The 19,857-nt window shown below is 40.1% G+C and overlaps 2 protein-coding genes across 2 annotated transcripts in view; one reads left to right on the forward strand and one right to left on the reverse strand.

Moving 5' to 3' along the window:
- zgc:172076 overlaps positions 1 to 5,728 on the forward strand; it is a 37,578-nt gene extending 31,850 nt beyond the window's left edge. Inside the window, exons 7-9 of the mRNA XM_028820300.2 lie at positions 15 to 138; positions 3,175 to 3,349; positions 5,444 to 5,728. Of these exons, the coding sequence (XP_028676133.2) occupies positions 15 to 138; positions 3,175 to 3,349; positions 5,444 to 5,610 (466 nt within the window). The 3' untranslated portion in view covers positions 5,611 to 5,728. The remainder of the gene's footprint in view (positions 1 to 14; positions 139 to 3,174; positions 3,350 to 5,443) is intronic.
- Positions 5,729 to 10,294: 4,566 nt separating this feature from the next.
- mrpl57 (mitochondrial ribosomal protein L57) lies at positions 10,295 to 16,998 on the reverse strand. The gene is made up of 2 exons (XM_028820605.2): positions 16,854 to 16,998; positions 10,295 to 10,748 (listed from the first exon to the last, which is right to left on the reverse strand). Exon 2 carries the CDS (start codon positions 10,733 to 10,735, stop codon positions 10,421 to 10,423), a length of 315 nt encoding a protein of 104 aa, XP_028676438.1. The 5' UTR covers positions 10,736 to 10,748; positions 16,854 to 16,998; the 3' UTR covers positions 10,295 to 10,420.
- Positions 16,999 to 19,857: the final 2,859 nt, after the last annotated feature.

Consider the following 19,857-nt stretch of genomic DNA (forward strand, 5'->3'; position numbering starts at 1 on the left):
TTATCATTGTTTAGGATAAGTCAGAATGAAAAAGTCTACATATGGGTTAACATGGAAGAACATCTTCAGATAACATCTAAACGGGAAGATGGGAACATAAAAGAAGCTTTCGGACTTGCAATCAACGTTGTGAGAAAGGTACAGTTTTAAAGCTGTTTACATCTAAAGGGAAAAGAAACAATGTGTTTGAAATAAATGAGAGCAAGTGCACACTGAATATGGCTGCAAGTCAGCTGCTGAGTTTTAGTAGCGTGCCTACCGCTGGGCAGATGCTGCAGAGGGTGGTGGCTTTTCTACTCCATGTTGACCTGCTGCACTAAGAATGGGCTGTGGACCTGTGGACTAATGGATGATTTGTAGAGGGGGTCACAAGAATGGACACAGAGTTGGCCACTGTCACACACACGTGTAGTCTGCAGTTTCATTCAGGCACCAGATCAGTATAAATTAAAATCTAAGGTAGAATAACTTACAAATGAAAGAAGCATAAACTAATGCCCCCTTACTTGCTAGTCTCAGTGTCCTGAGCTCCAATCCCATGCCCAGTCCTCATGTATGTGGAGATTGTATGTTCTCCTCATGTCTATGTGCGTTTTCCTATCACTTCCACAGTATCCTGCATGTTAGGTGGATTGAGTCGGCCCTGTGATGGAATGTCACTCAGTCGAGCGCCGGCTCCTGTTTATGCCTTATGTTTGCTGAAGGAAGTTGTGGGCTCCACCACCCTGAATATTATGGTTTTTTTTTTTTTTTGAGTGCATATGACTGCGCTCCATTGTCGAGTTTGCAGATAATACAGCAATGGCAGGCCTGTTATCTAACAACATTGAGCGGGCTTACCTGAGTGAAGTGCAGAGTCAGCCACGCTGGTGTCAGGACAACAGTCTGCTCCTGAATGTCGGGAAGACAAAGGAGCTGATTGGGGACTTGGGGAGAAAACCACAGAGGGAGTACAGCTCCCTCAGTATTAATAACACTCGGACAGAGAGGGTGGGCAGTTTCAGAGACCTCAGTGTCCACATAACTGAGGACCTGACCTGCTCTAAGTACATCAAAACCTTGGTGAAGAAAGCACAACAATGTCTTACACCTTAGACATTTTAGAGTGTCCTCTCAGGTACTAAAGAACTTCTGTAAATCCACCACACACAGGCCTTTTGTGCCCCTCAAGTCTAGCAGTATGGGCACTGCCCACTTTGTCCTACAAACTGTTAGGGAACTGCATGCATGAGAATCCATAGCCAGCAGTACAGTCAGGTGAATGCATCAGTGGGTGTGTAATGTCACACCTCCAGGACATCAAAACCAAATGATGTCGGGCCAGGGCAAAGAAAATCGTTAGTGATGCCAGCCATCCGAACAATGGCATCTTCCCTGTGCGGTGGTCAGGTAAACACTATGGCCGGCTGAAGATCAGTCCAGAGAGACTGAGGAGGAGCTTCTGTCCACAGTCAATCCACATCCTAAATGAGGACAGTGCCTAGAGCTACATGGTGTCCTACTGTCACTTGTCTTATGTATGCATGCTTAGATTCATGTTTTATATATATATAAATAAAAATCCTAAGCCTAAAAGTGCAACTATTTTGTGCAACAATTTTATGTGACGGTTTTATGTCACCTTTTTTTTGTCACACTTTAAATCGGGCTTATTTTAAAACCTATATATGTTTGGTATCATTCTTTTCAGGATTTATTGAATTTTAATGTGATAGTGTTAGATTTTCTGATTCTTATTACATTTTTAAACTATAAACTAAACAATTTCAAGAACTTGTGACGAGACGAGTTCGAGATGAGACGTTGTGCCAAGAGATTTAACCATGCCCGGGGCCAGAAATAACAGACAAAGAGTAGGACAGCTGCTGTACAGGCTTTTAAATGTTTGAAGCGCCACTTGAGATGCAGATCATGTGGCATGGCAGCGGTGGCGGCAGCAGCACCCTCAAGCCAGCAGCTGATCGAGCAAAGAGGAGGTAAAAAAAAAAGGTATTTGTTTCCCATTGTATCACCGTTTAAGGGGGGGTTTCGGAGGAGCGACCGTGTCTCCTTAGGGTGCATTCAGCCCCCCATCTTCACAACACGAGCGGCAGAGAAGCGAAGTGGCTGGCGCATAGCGCAACAAAGGGGGGTTGATGACCGAAGCGAGCAGGGGGGTAACCCCCTAGTATATATATATAATTTACAATATTTATATAATGCACACTCCTGGCATTGTATGTACTGTAGATATTTGTTTACTGTCTTTAATATTCTTTCTTTTAAAGTACAGTCTTGGAGTTTAGCAACTAAGCATTTCGCTACATAATTATGTGTGACAAATAACATTTGATTTGATTTTCCGTTTGATTTGGTTATGTTTCTTGTACCCTAAAGTGATTTTGTGCTCATCTCTCCTCTAGTTGTAGTTTTGGAGATTTTCCACGCAAACTGTACATGCCATTCTTCAATCTTGAGATATATATATATATATATATATATATATATATATATATATATATATATATATATATATATATTTATAGACTCTTCTGTTTTGGGATTGCTAAAATATAAAGTGCAATATAAATAAAATTTATTATTATTATTATTATTATTATATATATATATATATATATATATATATATATATATGAGGAGATAGACAGAGAGAATCACATTTGCCACCTGCTTTATTTTCGTTGGTTTGTGTGTCTGATGTTGTGTGGTGGGTGCGGCAACACGCTAAGTCACTTGGTTTGGGACCAGAGTGCAGTGGTGAGTTGTTTGGAAATACTCTGCCAATAGTGGCATTATGGCCAAGCATCTCCTGGCGGTCCAGTTTGTTGCAGCCTTACTTAGGGTTTCTACTATGGAATGCTTAGCACTGCAGCCAGTCCCCAGTCTGGAGCCCCAGCGTCTGTCCATTAGGCTGACCTCTATACTCTCCAGTTAAGTGTGAGCAGTCAGCATGGTTGGACCTGCCGGGAATGTGTTGCTCAAGCTGCTTTGGCTCTCCAGATCATGGAGATACACAAGAAGCCTCTCCACTGTAACAAACAATCCAAAAAATGTGAACTGTGAAAATTATGTCCGACCCCAAGCTTACCCACTGAGCACTTCACTTTAAATCCATCTACTAAGGACATTCATCTTAAGTATCACAGCTGACTGTTCCACTATTGTTTATTGCAGCTTGAAGAAATATATAAAGAACTGAAACACCCTTTCATCTGGAAAGACCACCTTGGCTACGTGCTCAGCTCACCAGCAGAGGTTGGAACAGGACTAAAGGCCACTGTTCAAGTCAAGCTGAATCACATCTCCAAGCACCCTAAATTTGAGGATATACTCGGCAGACTGTGCTTAGGTGAGATCTCGGTTTGCTTTTAATTCCTCAGGCTACACCAGAATACACTGCTGCAAATTGGCAGAGCATCAGCTGATGTTTTCTCCAAAGTATTAACAGTATCACAGCAAAGAGAGAGCCACAAGCTATCTGAAGACTGAACATCTGCTTTCAAGTGATAAATGTGTGAAAAACAGAAGGCCAGAAACATGTGCCATCTAGCTAGGTGTCTGGCAACCATGGTCCTTTAGAACCACGGTTTTCAAACTGTGGTACGCGTACCACTGGTGGTATTTCAAGTCATGCCAAGTGGTACTCGTGTGGTCCTTTATTTTCCATGAATCGATGTTGCTAGAATGCCAATATGTTGCATATAATCATATATAGTATTAGTATACTACTGTAAATGCGTGGAAGACTCCAAGCCGGCTTTTATTAGCGCAGGCACCCATTTCCTTAATTAGTTTAATATCACTTTAACATCATAATTATAGTCATCATAGTGATTATAGTGACTTTTTCTTCAAAACAACACGGGCGTAAATTAACGATACATTGACAGTGGTACTTCAGTTAACTGGTCCTCGCGGAGTGCTACTTGTTCAAAAAAGTTTGAAAACCGTGGCTTTAGAACTACACTGGACCGTGCTTCACTCCCATGAATTATAACACCTGAATATGGTGGCCAGTAGGGGGCCGCATAAGACCCTAAACCCCCAGACACAACCACAAGATACACAAGTTTTGGGTTCAAAAATTATGCACCTATTTCTATTTAACAAAAATGCCTTTCCAGGATTCTTCACAAGCAAAACTCTCCCAATCCTTCTTCAGTCCTCCTCAGGCATATGTTGTTCTCCTCGTCTCCTGTTCCCAACTCACCTAGTTGAAGTGGAGCAGTTTCTTGATGCACCCAGCAAGCACTGCTAGCTCAGCTGGGACATCTTTAAATTAAAAAAGTACAGTAGGTCCCTGTGGTACTTCCCCAAGGAACCCAGCAGGGTAGGAGTCCCAGAAAAGGAATGCTGCAACTTGGCATATCGGTCATTCTCCCTCTGCCCTTCCATTATGTCATCCCATTCTCCATCCATTATGAGGGCCTCCTAGCCAGCGCATCTGCCATCAAAGCTCAGGATGCTTGCCTTCAATCACAATGTAATTACCATCTTGGGATCTGTTGGCAGTGGCCATTCATTCAGCTTAGCATTTGGTACAGATATGATAGGAAAAAACTGGCAGTTTGCCTCTCAATTTAGAAGACAGTTCAATAAAAATGTATTATGGGATGAGTGATAATCATGTGAGTCATCCACCAGTCACCTTACACTATTCTGTCACATGCATTTTATCACCATGTCTTCCTCTACACTTTACTGGTTAACTTCTATAAGTTGTGACTTTATTCCCAGTTATACTGTAAACAACATTAAATATGAACACCCTTAAAATCAATTTACTTTTTATTTATTTCTTCATTCTCCAAACCCATTCCAGTGTCACATCTACATTCTATCCAAACATCAACAGTCGTGAATCAGTCTCACCATGCACACCAAGTACAAAGTCGTTAGGGTGACCAGTCTGCTGGTGTGAGAGTAAGCCGAAGGACACGAGGAGAACACGCAGACGACTCTCAGACTGTGCCCACGATCAGACTGCAGCTCAGTGCCCAGATCTGTGAGGCACTACATAAATGAGCCGTTAGAATTCAGTTTATTTAAGGGGTGCTTAGCTGACGCCATGTGTACAGTGCAGTCAAAGTACAAAAAATAGCAATACTGATAAACCCAATATTTACACAAAAGATATACTAATGAGAAGAAATGGCCGCAAAACCTGTAAATATAGGATGGTACATTGAAAAGATAATCTTGTTATGCATTCACTCATAGGCATAATGAAGGCAGTTAATCAGATGTTCAGATTTTGGGGTCAAAGCTCTTCACACTCCCTTACAGGCCAATTAGAGAAGAGAAGAGCACACGTATACTCCAGCGACAGCAGAGTGCCATCCTGCTCTCAGTTACTGATTAAAGCCCTTGTTTACCTATCTTTTTTATTTGAATGTAAATGTCATGCACGTCATACTTCTCTCATTTTGATCTCTAAACACAGGTGCCTCCGAGAGTGGAGTCTGCACAATTTTCAACAAGTGTACAGCCGGAGTCACTGAAGTCGAGCTCCTTCAGTTGGTAGTGGATGGCATTAAATTGCTGATAGCCATGGACAAGAGCCTTGAACTGGGAGAGGCCATTGATAGCCTCTATCCAACTCAAAAGTGACAAAAAAAGAAATCTGCAGCTTACAAGGAGAGAAAGATGACAGAATGATAGCAATTTAATGGCAGAAACAGATGATACAAAATTTCAGGTGATGTACCTCTCGTACGAGGAAGATGCATGCCCTACTAATCCATCCATCCATCTTCCAACCTGCTGAATCCGAACACAGGGTCACGGGGGTCTGCTGGAGCCAATCCCAGCCAACACAGGGCACAAGGCAAGAACCAATCCCAGGCAGGGTGCCAACCCACCGCAGTGCCCTACTAATGAAATACTTTAATGAGGTCTTTTCTCTTTGGTGTACAAAAGTCACACATAAAACAACAGGTAAGACTCATAACAAGTTTAACAAACTGTGCAAACTTTTCTGAAGTGGCTCTTTTGACTCATCCTCAGAAGACATTAACACGCACTCTAATGCAGTGCCTCGCATTGTATATGAACTTGATACCATGCTATCTGCTCTCTTTGCCTTGCATACTCAAATATTGTAATAATTTACTTGACAATGTTATTTAACTGTACCTTTTATGGCATACTAGCTCTGTTAGTATTGGACTTTTAACAAATGCCGAGATCCTGGCACCCGGCCTGACCTCACCACCTTTTTTTATACTGGTGTGAAGCTTCTCAGGAGTCACTTTTAACAAGATATATCACTGTAGTGGAGACTACAAATGCTCAAAATATTTGGCAATATATAGCATATTGGTTGAGAATCTTTTTTATTTATTGCCTTTTAACAAATAATATCTCATTTTAAAAAGGGGAAGCTGAGTAAGCTAGTTCTGATGATTGGGGCACATTTAAGACTCACCTGACCAAACAGATAACCAAAACCTGTAAAAGCTGATTTCCATATGCTGAAATCAAAATACGTGAAGGGATAAGCAGGTCTGTATACAGATGTAACTGTAAAATGTAATCTAAATTGAAAACTGGCGCAGTGGTAGTGCTACTGCTTTTCAGTAAGGAGACTGTGGAAGATTGTGGGTTCGCTTCCCGGTTCCTCCCTGTGTGGATAGCGCTTTGAGTATTGAGAAAAGCGCTATATTAATGTAATGAATTATTATTATTATTAAAAGCTAAATTACTGGAAAACACACTACAACCCCACTGGTCAAAGAGGTAGGTCAGGGTCCACAGCACAAGCACAAATTGAGGCTGATCTAGAGGTCATGCTCTCTCAACTATTCCATCCATATAGACATCATATTGTCTCTGCTGTTCTATCTACATAGAGGCCATGTTGTCTCTGCTATTCCATCCATACCAATGCCATACTGGATTAAGAGACTAACTGGACTGGGGAATCACTAAATCACCTGTCCTCACAGGTGGCGCAGTGGTAGTGCTGCTGCTTTGCAGTAAGAAGATTGTGGGTTCACTTCCTGGTTCCTCCCTGTGTGGATAGCGCTTTGAGTACTGAGAAAAGCGCTATATAAATGTAATGAATTATTAAAACAAAGCCACCTGCGTAGTCTAAGCATATTGGATGTTTAGATGCGAAATTAACTGTGTTATTTTACAAACAGTGTGGGTAAAGCTCCTAATAAAGCAACAAGTCCCAAAATATCATACCATTAACTAAGCCCTCTTAGTCCTGAGCAGGGGCCTCATGTATAAACGGTGCATACGCACAGAATTGTTGCGTACGAACGTTTCCACGCTCAAATCATAACGTATAAAACCTAAACTTGGCGTAAAGCCACACACATTTCCATGGTACCTCATACCCTGGCGTACGCAATTTCTCCGCTTGGTTTTGCAGACTGGCGGCACCCAGCGTCAAAGCAGTGCTACTGTTCCTGTGTGGTCACCCTTTCTTTCTTAGATCCACATTCCTGACGTGACTTTATAAATACACTGAAACTTACTGCATATTGTTTATTAGTGTAATGCATCTGATTGTAATTAACCTGCAGCAATATAATGGTCCAGGGAATAGCCATAGTATTCCAAATATCATAACTGCTTTAGCGTTGTTACTCTCACTGCATCTTCTTCTTCTTTCAGCTGCTCCCGTTAAGCGTTGCCACAGCAGATCATCTTTTTCCATATTACTCTCACTGCACCACTCGGAGTATTTATATCACTGTATCTGAGTGGGGAATCACAGCAGCAGCTGATCGGAAAGAGAATTATCGGTATACAGCATGAAGCAGACGCTGCCTGAGCCACGGCAAAACGCTTCAGAGACTTTCCTGTATGGACTTCGCGGTTTAGAAAAAGTTTCATCCCAAGAACTATAAACGCACTCAATCAGTCCATCAAGTGCTCCTTGTAGAACTGTTTACTTATAAGTACAATCACCTCACTGTAAACTTGCATTACAGTTATAACATTGCACAACCTGCACAACTTTATAAAGCGTGTATTTACCTATGATGACGATATCATTTTTAAGATGAAATGCAGCAAAATATGTTGATTATATTATACAGATAAAACTTTAACTTCATTTAAATAATCTGTATTGTTAATAATTAAACATGTGAGGACACGGTGCCACAGCGCTAGCTAGTTCAGGGATTGTTCCTGCATTGCGTTGTATTCTTGCTGGTGCTGACGTGACACTGGAAGGATAGACGGATAGAATAATTAAACATGTACTACGAAGATATTTCAATGTTCCTTAAAAGTTTTGAAGAAACAGCGTTCTAAGCTTACAGATGGCTTCACGTCTATTACAGAGCTGATTGTGTGGCGATTGGGTATTTGGAGAAAGAAAAGTAAGGACAGGAATTGGAGGTTAGTACGTTTGAAAGAGACAGTACTTCTGTAATAAATTATTTCATCAATGGTCGCGCATGGCGCAGCAAGCCTCTTGCGTGAGATATGAACAATCACTGCGCCACCGTGTTCCCATGTTTAATAACATGCTTTCATTCCTATCATCATGAAAAAGATATCACGTATACATCTCAGTATTTTAATTATTCAGAGAGCTGTAATATCACGAATGTAATGGATTCTGTGTCCTGTCGGAGAAAGAGAAAGCCCGTTTAAGAAGCACGTAGTGATTCACACACAGAGCACAAAGAAGATCAAATACAGAACAAAGCATTTAACGTGCTATTTGAGAAACTAGTAAAATAAACGATTTTAAGATGAAGTTTATGATGTTCTACTTTAATGGCAACATAAACTATGTGATTAAAGTGGAAATTTCGAGATTAAAGTTGACATTTCGTGCTTTTTTCCCCACTGTGTGCCTATTTTTTTGTCTGTACCCTAATAAGCTTTCATATGACACTCAGACGGTGGGCTACGACTCACCTTTTCATGGCGACTTTGATATGTGATTTCTTTTTTATTTCGGCACTGTGCGACTTTGTGAACTTGAGCTTTCGAGTTTCTCCGACACTCTGTCACTTGACCAACTTCATTGTGTTGATTATATCACTGTTTAAACCAACAAATAGTACGTTTTTCCTTTGCCTCCACTTGGTATTCGCTGAAATTCTTATATTTTCCTCCATGCTTTTCCCATTGTCTTTTCACAGAAGGCTATTTATATTGATTTGCATATTCAAAGAGGCGTAATTCTGGGAGGAGTTGGGGCGGGATGGAAGGCGCGTGCACGTACGTTACTTTTCACGCGGATCGGGATTTATGTAGCGGAAGAACATGAAAGTTTGCGTATGTACAGATTCCTGCATCTGGATTTTTCTGTGTGTACGCACATTCCCGCTTTTGTGCTTACGCCATGTAATAGTGCGAGTTCTACGCACGGCGTTATACATGAGGCCCCAGGACTGCAGGGGCCTGGAGCCTATTTCAGCAACCATGGGGCACAAGGCAGGAATAATTCCCTGCAGTCATGTCCATTTTTAAATGCATTGTGACACAGAACAACTAATTTGGTTGGAGAGGTAGTATGAAAAAGACTAAAGACGTTTGGCCTATAGACATAATTGGGTTAGCTGTAGATTCTGCACTTCTCAAAAAACCTGCCATTATGCTCTACAACATTTTTAATAAAACTCTAGCATAATGAACTCTTAACATGTTTTGCAAACATGAACTAAACACCAACAGATCCTAATGGGAGCACTTTATGTTGAACTGAACAAAAACAGTCTTCTCCCATGTCTGTATTGTCATATCAGCTGCCAATATTCATGCCTTATGTATGCCAACATTGTGAATATTTCCCCATTTTTCACTCTTAGTGCAGGTTACAACAGATTCAAAAAGCTACTGCCATGCAGCTGACAAAGCAATGAACAAATCATCCTCAAAAGGCTTCCGGTAGAATACTATATCATCTTCAGAACTCTGCTGACTTACTGGTCCATTTGTTCCTACACTCCATGCCTTGTGCCAACTTGTGAGATGTTCTTGCCGTGCAGCCCTCTGCATTGGTTTACTTAGCTTTGAGGTTTTTTTGTTTCCTCTGAAATGCTTACTGATCTTCTGGTAAGGCTTCAGCACTATTCATTTTCCTTCTTTTTCTTAAAATTAAATCTTCTATATCAGCTCCATCTGACTCTACTCCTTTATACTAATAGTTCATTTTTACTTTTCTATGCTCTTAATACTGTAACCCTTTAATTGTAATTTTACTGAATGATCATTTTTTCTGTTACTTTTCCTATGTAAAAAATCTCACAATGGCACGCTTTATAAAATGTGTTACAAAAATAAAAGTTGATACAAATGTTTAAAGAATTCACTTGAATATAAACCAAAGGAAAATTGTTTAATGAACATAAGTGTGAATATAATTTCAACAGCATAAGTATAACTAGACAAGTTATGTGCCTTTTTCAGATTGTCCTTGTCAAAATAAAAACTCCTTGTAAATCTAAGGTATGGTCCACTTTTTGGAAACGTTCAACTGGTTTAGATGATCTCCCACATGCCTATGCCCGGGAAAGCTCTTTATCTGTGAAGCTTTCAGTGTAGCCCATCTCTGAAGGCGATACTCCGTTGCATGGCCTTTCTCCTGCTCCTTTGTCATATAGGCTCGACTCAGCCAGTACTCATTTTCTGCTTCCACCTCCAGCTTTTCAATGAGGTTGCGTTTCATCTGCCACGTAATCTGCCGAGGTCTTCTGTACTTTCCAATCCACTGTTTACCTGGAATCCCCTTTCTGAACAAAGCCAGTGTCAGGAACATTCTTGGTTTGTTGCTTTAAAATAAGTGAAGAACAACAGATTAAGTTATTTTACAGATTAACTGTATGTATAAAATGTACAATGAATGCCTAACCCAATTCTGAAATTCACGGCAAAAGTCCAACCTCTGACATGGCTGTCAAAGTACAAACTGGAGTTTCATAAAGGTCCCAGCCATCTACCCATAATGAAGGGAACTTAATTTTTAGTGAAGTTAATTTGAGACTACACACTCTCCTATCACAGGCAAAAAAGCAGGCATTATCAGTCTTTCAGTCAACTAGGAAAATGGTGCATCATAAAAACACTTAAAATATGTCAGTGGGGCAAAGTTATGTGGCAAAAACTGAAAGAGCCAACATAGCAAACATAAATTTCAGTCATGCCAAGTACTTTAACACTGTACATTTCCATCAAACAACAACATTCCCAGGACATTATTTTTAAAAACAAAGAATGTTCAAGTTTTCAAAATGTGAATTTGGTTCATGATTTATCTTCCTATATTTTGTATCTACTGTAAATTGCCTAATTTTAGTTGTGGAAGACCTCATCAAACTAAATCAAATCATAATTTATCACATACAAATTATACTTACAGTAAATTCTTTGAGGAAACTGATTATCAATTTCACTTAACACTATGGATGTGCCGATCAATTGGCGGAATTTCACTACAAAAGACTTGATCGGTGATCAGTACATCGGCCAATCACAAAACACGATATTTTTAGTCCTGCTTTTCTAAGCTTGATGATAATTTAAATGCAGTGATCTCTTATGCAAGTTATTATGGGTAGTTGAGCCAGCACTCCTCTTATTTATTTTTAACAGCGAACTTCTTGTATTGTAAACAAAGAGCAGTAAGTCAAGGCTTGTTTTACCAGACAGAAAGAGGAGAATGAAATACTAGCATTTACGTTAAAGATGGTGGAGTAATAAACTGATTAAAAAAAAGGAATCAGAGAAGCTGTCCTCTGCAATCAGACAAACATCTGTTTGTCCTTGAATTGGAACAGACATCGCTTGCTGCGTTTGGACAGCACTATTGCATTATGTACAGCAGCTTACAATTTTAAATTTTAAAAATAAAAAGGTAAGAATTTGAAAATTACTGCGTAATTACAAAAGGCTTGTTAGCTTAAAGGTAAAATATGTCTTAGAAATTCGTTAAGCATGTTAGCCTTGTGTCTTCTTAATAAACATATGAACATTTGCAACTTTTTTTAATGTTTAATATTTGTTTGTGTATGTCATACAGAGTAAGATTGGTAAGAAACAAATACTGCATTATTGAAGTGAAGGCCATAGACCAAGAATTAGGAATGTCTAGTTAGTACACTGGAGGAAAAAAAAAAAACCTGCATAAATATAGTAAATGTATGTTTTAACAGCGCAAAAGAAAACTGTAGTGCAATTAATGATTAAAAACTAATAAAAGCTTTAATTGCATGGATATTAAGCAGTGTTTTATTGCCAATGTTAATGAAATGACTGTGCAAGAATCTATATATTTTGTTATAGAAACGGTGAAAAATACTTTTTAAATTAAGTTTTGTTTCAGATAGGTAAATTACAGAAGAAATTAAACAATATTGCAGCTTCCAATTATGAGAAGCATTATATTTTCTTTTATGCCAATAGTATTATGGGTAAATACTGTAGCTTTGTACATATTTTATTAAAGTTTGTATTTTAAGGAAATGTTACTGTATTTCATTATTTCTTGTGGTCACTGAAAAATAAGCCTATACAATTTAATTTTGTTAATACAAAAATGATCTGTGGTCTACAGTTTGGCATTTTTAGTATTAAATACTAATATAAGACAAAGCTTTTATGCATCTGTATATGCTGGAGCTTAGTGTAAAAAGCTTTTTTAAGAGAATATAACTGGGGAATAGGCCAATCCAGTAGCATGAAATTGGTGATTGGTATCTACCATAAGAAAAAACTGATCGGAGCATCCCCATAAACACATTACTTCTACCTCAATGAAAGGAAAAATGTCTGTGCATCTGTCTTGTTTGTCTGTATTGTTTCTATGTCTCAGTCATTCAAAAAGATGGCACATCACAAACATTTTTAGTAATAAAATACATTGCATTTGTCATGCCATTAGATGGTGGATCACATACATTAACACTGCTTTTACAAATCTCATACAAATGGTGTATAACAGAAGACACGATGCACTGCAAACTTTAACACTGAGGTCTTAGACAGGTAGCACAGCTAGTCAGGAAATATTCTTTCAAGGTCAGTAACACCTAATAATGTTAAAAACTGAAAGCAAATTGCAGCAGGCCTGAAAATTATTGAAGTTTTCATGGCATAGTTTAATGTAATTTTGTCTTCTTAATTTACAGTATTCATTTGTGTGCAAAAGGTCTCCAGGAGAAAGCCAGCTCTGTCATAAATACGATAACAGATGCATGTGGTGCCCACTGCCCAAAACCTGCTGAGCCACATGCCCCGTCCTGTCCTAGCCCAGCCTAGAAGCACCTCGTTTTACTGCTCCTGGGCTTTGATCTTAACATGGATCAGTAGGTGGAGGGTAAAGCACGTAACTAGTACAACACCAGCACTTTAGGCAGGTATCACTCCATTTATTCTACCCAGAATCACTCAACATGACAATATAATGTAGCCTAACATCCTACTGTACCTCTGCCAAAGAAATTCATAGATAATTTCCATAGTGCTGTAGTTTCTTTAACATGAGTGAAGGATGGACATCACTTAGAAACAATGAGCAGTCTTTGTAAGGTGCAAAATTTCATTGGAGCATTCAAACAATTAAGCTTTGTTGTATAAAACATCCACTTTATTAATTGGAGTTACATATTCAAAAAAATTTAAGAACAGCTGCATTCAGAATTTGTGTTACTGGTTATACATATTGGTGTCACGGTGGCGCAGTAGTAAGGAGACCCGGGTTTGCTTCCTAGGTCCTCCCTGCGTGGAGTTTGCATGTTCTCTCCCATGTCTGCGTGGGTTTCCTCCCACAGTCCAAAGACATGCAGGTTAGGCGCATTGGTGATCCTAAATTGTCCCTAGTGTGAGTGCTTGGTGTGGGTGTGTGTGTCCTACTGTAGGTTGGCACCCTGCCCGGGATTGGTTCAATCTTCTGGGATTGGCTCCAGAAGACCCCCGCTATCCTGTGTTCAGATTCAGCAGGTTGGAAAATGGATGGATGTTATACATATCTCTGGGAGAGCTGCCCCTTTAAATTCCAATTCAAGATTATCCCCACATTCTCACCATTATTACATTCATCCTCAATTGTAAACACTTTCCAAAAGAAAATAAACTAGGAGGACTGGGAAAGTGACATCACAGTCATGTATCACTACAGGCTACAGCAAAACACTTCAAGTCCTGAAGGTACCATCCATTTTCATTTTATAACACCAAAGTTGGATAAAGTTTGGCTTTCCCCAAAACCAAGCACTCCATCCATTTTTAATAACTCACTACATCTGGTAGAGAGCTCTTTTAGGCAGGGTCTATCCTAGCAGCACCCCTGAACAGGAACAATCTGGGACAACTGATAAGTTGCATTCACATCTTTTGTCCTTGGAAGAAAAGCAGAGTATATGGAGAAAACCAGAACACAAACTCCAAACAAAACCTGATCACTAATTGCATTAGCATTTCTGAAACCTGTTATTTTGTTTAAAGAAAGCAAGTAAAATTTCTTTAATGGTTGCAAGTTACTAATGTTTCTAAAGTTCAATTCTAGGTTCTACAATGGCAAAAATGAAACATCTTTCTCAAAAAAAAGTGTCTTTTTTCTTTTTTAGAATGAAGGTCAGTCTGTAGGACTGATTGCCAAGAAATTGAAGATTTCATACAAAAGTGTCTACTACTGTCTTGAGAGAAGCAGGGAAACTGATCCAACCAGAGCAGAAAAAGAAGAGGAAGGCACAGATAACCAACTACATAAGAGGATAAAGACATCAGAGTGTGTAGGGTGAGAAACAACACGTCTTTCAGATCCTCAGTTGGCTTCCCTCTTAAATACACACTAAATCACAGTGCCATCTGCAACATGGGCTCTTTTGCCCATTTTAAACTTTACTTTTTACAGTACTTGCTCTTTTCAGATATGACTTTTTCTTTGAAACTTAGCCACTTCTGCCAGCATCCTGGAGCCATTTTTCTTTGTTGCAGATGACACTGGTACTTGACATATATTTAAGAAAGGACTGAGAACCTGTAAGGCATTTGTTTCCCAAACTACACACTCCAATGTCCTTACCCACCTTCCTCTTCTTTTTCTGTCCTCGTTAGATCCAGTTTGTCCTCTTGGCTTGAGCCAGTAATAGACGCCATTGTGTGAAATTTTCCATTTTTAGGCAATCTGTCACAAGGAATAAACTTCATTCTGTAAAAAAAAAAATAAATAAATAAAAAAACAATAGACTAACATGTGTCTTGAGAAAGCTGTTTCATTTTGGCCATTTCTGAACCAAGAACTGAACTTGCCAACACCCTGCAACCCAAAGAAAGACATGTAGTTACTTCATTGAATAGAATCAAAGTTAATGAAATAACCAGTTTGATTAAAGATAAGGTAAGGAAGGAGGACACTGAAGGAATGGCTGCTGAAAATGGGGCTTTGCAGTCATATGTGAATAATAAGTTAAAAATCAGTTATTTCAAGCAATAATAGCAATTAGCATAGTGGGGCTTCAAGGCAACTACTTAATATTTTTGTGCATTTACTAATTGCACCATACTGTTTCCAGTGGTATAGTTCTTTTTATATCATACATGGGCATGAAATATATGTATACATTTATTTTTGTTTATTTTTAATGCCCCACAAGACTTCTTTCAGACATGCACCTAATTGTTTTAAAAAAACCAAAAACCAAACACACACATAAGTGATATCTATCCACAAAGGTCTGATGTGGTTTAATTTGGAAATCTAGTGGTCGCAGTTTGCTCTAAAGCATGAAATAAATAGTTTTAAACAATTGACAGTAAGCCATAAACTTGCAAATATCCAACTACGGGCCAACGATTTGTATGTTAAAGAAATCTAATAATAAATAATTTCTGAAAGTGTCATTCATCTCGCATTAACAGTTCAAACGTTTGGTCTTACCGAACACTGTACCACCCCCATTTTTAAAGCCCCTATAATTCAGAAACTAATGAACATACAAGCTTCAGATTTTACACACTAGTTATTTGGTAAAATGGCATTATTTTCAGCAAGTATGAAGCAAATCGGAGATGGTCAGTCGGTAGGCCTCTGTTGATTCCACGTGAATTGACATATAATCCATCCATCCATTTTCCAACCCGCTGAATCCGAACACAGGGTCACGGGGGTCTGCTGGAGTAACATATAAATTCAATTCTGAGGTTTGGGTCAGGGTAGTTGTCCCTGAGCTGTTGCATATCCCGTCGGCACAAGTCATGAATAAAGCCTAAGAGTTCTAGCCCATCTCATCGACTCACTTTACATAAATACACCTACACTGGGCCAGTTCATAATCGGCCATGACCCCTACCAGCTCGTCTTTAGGGCAGAAGGACGGCTCGGAAAATACCTCACGTTAACACCGGGGGAGCCTGCAAAGTTTAACTGGTCCAACGCTGAAAACAATACGGAGGCCATGCTACTACTGTGCCACCATGACATTCGTTAGAGTATACTGTATATAAAAAAAGTTCTTTGAAACTCACGGTTTAAAGATCGGCCCCTGCTGATTTAATACAGCCGCCCCAGGAGGATCGAATTCAAAATTTCAGGCAGATTCTTAGAGCCTGTTGCATAAACGTTCTGCCGTAAACAGCACCGATATCCGCTAAGTCCATACGTCACTATTTTAATATTTCACAAAAGCGTACACGTACTGAAGCCACATAACTAAAATATTAACATGTCTTCTAATTCTAACCGCGCGCGTTATGGTGACAGGACATCGTGACACTGATGAACTTACAAGGTTTTTATCTACTATTAAACTATACCTCTGCTACCTACAAACAAGCACCGTGGGCCTATTATTTTATTTAAAGTAATTCCAGAATCTCAAAGTATTTCAAGATAAAGATCAGAAGTTGTATGATTTTGTCATAAAGCGCTCTACACGTACCTTACGAGGATGCAATGCCTGACCTCCGAGTTCTTATTCCGGGCCAAAAAAAGAAAACGCAGTACGGAAAGCGCTTGAGGTCAAAACGTGCGAGCGGGCGGGAGGCCAGTCAGTCCCGCGCGTTCTCGACGTTTCATCGAATGAAGGCTCTCCTACAGCAGAAATGTAAGTAAAAGAATGACGGGTGCAAAAAAGAAAACACTACTGCAATTGATTCAACGAGAGAGGCGGCCTTTGACCCTGTCAGTCCAGGGTTAAGAGCACCATTCCGTGCACGTGATATACAACTCAACAGCGGGACCCCACGTATCCAGATATCACTATACTGCTATGTGCAGCCTCCTGTTACGTGTAAGTCCCCCTCTGCTATTCTGTATTACAAATATATTTGTGAAAACTGTAGGCAGCACTGGCCGCAAAGTAGGAAACCAGCAACCGTGAACAGAATAAAAGTCCGAGGGCGCCCGCGCCCACTCACACTGGAGACAGTTTAGAGTCGCTAGTTAAATGATAACCAGTTAATATATGAAAGGCTTTCCGACTTAACATACGTACCATGCTCTCACAAATGCAGTATGTGTGGTGTATCGTAAATTAAATGTATCCCTCCACATTCATGGAGCTGCTAACTACTTAGATCCGCGCTCGGTTGTGCTGAGACAAACTCTCGAGACTTCAGCCAATTCAAAGTGGGAAGAAACCAGTGGGAGAACATTATGGCTTCACGTCCCCCTTAAATGGGGTGCAGAGTAAATTGATAGTGTCTGAGTTAGCAGCTACACCCTTGGCTTGATGAAAATTCCTGAAGGCAGCATTAAAGTCAGTCAGTCAGTCAGTCATTGTCCAACTCGCTATATCCTAACACGGTCACGGGGTCCAATCAGTAATCAATACATCACCATGGTCGGCATATTTGATAGGCTTTGCACTCATGTGTGTAACCAGCTTATGAAATTTTATTCTTTAATTCACAATATCCTGCCAGACTCTGATATTATGGGTACCTCCAGAAATTCCATTATTCGTACATCTCTATATATAAAATCCAATTTCTGTCTGTATGTCTGTCTGCTTTTCACGAGAGAACTACTTAACGGATTTAGATCGGGTTTTATTCTATAATTTGCTTGAATATTCCGGTTGATTTTGCGACTTCTCTCATTGTGCTAAGTATCATAGTTCGCTTGCAGGAGCAACATATTTGTGCAAATCTGAGACAGAGACTGCATGCCGAGGGGAGGGGGAAGCATGACGTCAGGAGTGGGGAGCCAGGTGGGGTCGTCCTCACTAACACGCCAGACTCCGTTCGAATCGGTCTGCCTCTGACCACGTCTTGGAGAATACCCTGTCTCCGCTTAGCTAGTGATGCCTGTTTGTCTATTGATTTTTAAAGTTTGTTCTGTTACACTGCTACACCGCTAGTATGTAATATTGTTGCCTATTTAGAAGGGTATGCGTGGTGCCAGTGTGATTTAATGCTGTCTTACAGCTACTTGTTTTCATTACGGGGTCATGTATTGCTGGGGTCTTTTCTGACCACATGAAGACCAAGGCCGGCCAACTATGGATGGGCCACCAGTGCATCACAATGTGTACAGTCGTGGCCAAAAGTTTTGAGATCATACAAGTATTGGTTTTCACAAAATTTGCTACTTCAGTGTTTTTAGATATTTTTGTCAGATGTTTCTATGGTATACTGAAGTAGAATTACAAGCATTTCATAAGTTTCAAAGGCTTCTATGGACAATTACATTAAGTTTATGCAAAGAGTCAATATTTGCAGTGTTGGCCCTTCTTTCTTTTTCAAGACCTCTGCGATTCGCCCTGGCATGGTGTCAATCAACTTCTGTGCCAAATCCTGACTGATGCCAGCCCATTCTTGCATAATCAATGCTTGGAGTTTGTCAGAATTTGTGGGGTTTTGTTTGTCCACCTGCCTCTTGAGGATTGACCACAAGTCCTCAATGGAATTAAGGTCTGAGGAGTTTTCTGGCCATGGACCCAACATTTCGATGTTTTGTACCTGAGCCACTTAGTTATCACTTTTTGCCTTATGGCACAGAGCTCCATCATACTGGAAAAGGCATTGTTGGTCACCAAACTGTTCCTGGATGGCTGGGAGAAGTTGGTCTCGGAGGAGGTTTTGGTCACATTCTTTATTCATGGCTATGTTCTTAGGCAAAATTGTGAGTGAGTCCACTCCCTCGGCTGAGTAGCAACCCCACACATGAATGGTCTCAGGGTACTTAACTTTTAGCATGACGCAGGGCTGATGGTAGTGCTCACCTTTTCTTCTCTGTTTTTCCGAATGCCCCAAACAATCAGAAAGGGGATTCATCAGAGAAAATGACTTACCTCGGCAGTCCTCAGAAGTTCATTCCCTGTAACTTTTGCAGAATATCAGTCTGTCCCTGATGTGTTTCTTGGCTTCTTTGCTGCCCTTTTTGACACCACGGCCATCCTCCAAAAGTCTTCGCCTCACTCACACTTGCCTGCTGCCATTCCTGAACAAGCTCTGCACTGGTGGTGCCCAGATCCCAAGTCATGAATAAAGAATGGGACCAAAGCATCCTCCAAGAGAAACTTCTCCCAACCATCCAAGAACAGCTTGGTGACCAACAATGCCTTTTCCAGCATGGAGCACCGTGCCATAAGGCAAAAATGATAACTAAGTGGCTCGGGGAACAAAACATCGAAATTTGGGGTCCATGGCCAGGAAACTCCCCAGACCTTAACCCCATTGAGAACCTGTGGTCAAAAGGTGGGTGGACAAACAAAAGCCCACAAATTCTGACAAACTCCAATTATTGATAATGCAAGAATGGGCTGGCATCAGTCAGGATTTGTCCCAGAAGTTGATTGCCACCATGCCAGGATGAATTGCAGAGGTCTTGAAAAAGAAAGAAGGGACAACACTGCAAATATTGACACTTTGCATAAAATTAATGTAATTGCCAATAAAAGCCTTTGAAACTTATGTAATCCTTGTAATTCGACTTCAGTA

This window comes from Erpetoichthys calabaricus, chromosome 15 (assembly GCF_900747795.2).
Source record: "Erpetoichthys calabaricus chromosome 15, fErpCal1.3, whole genome shotgun sequence".
In the NCBI taxonomy this organism is placed as follows: domain Eukaryota; kingdom Metazoa; phylum Chordata; class Cladistia; order Polypteriformes; family Polypteridae; genus Erpetoichthys; species Erpetoichthys calabaricus.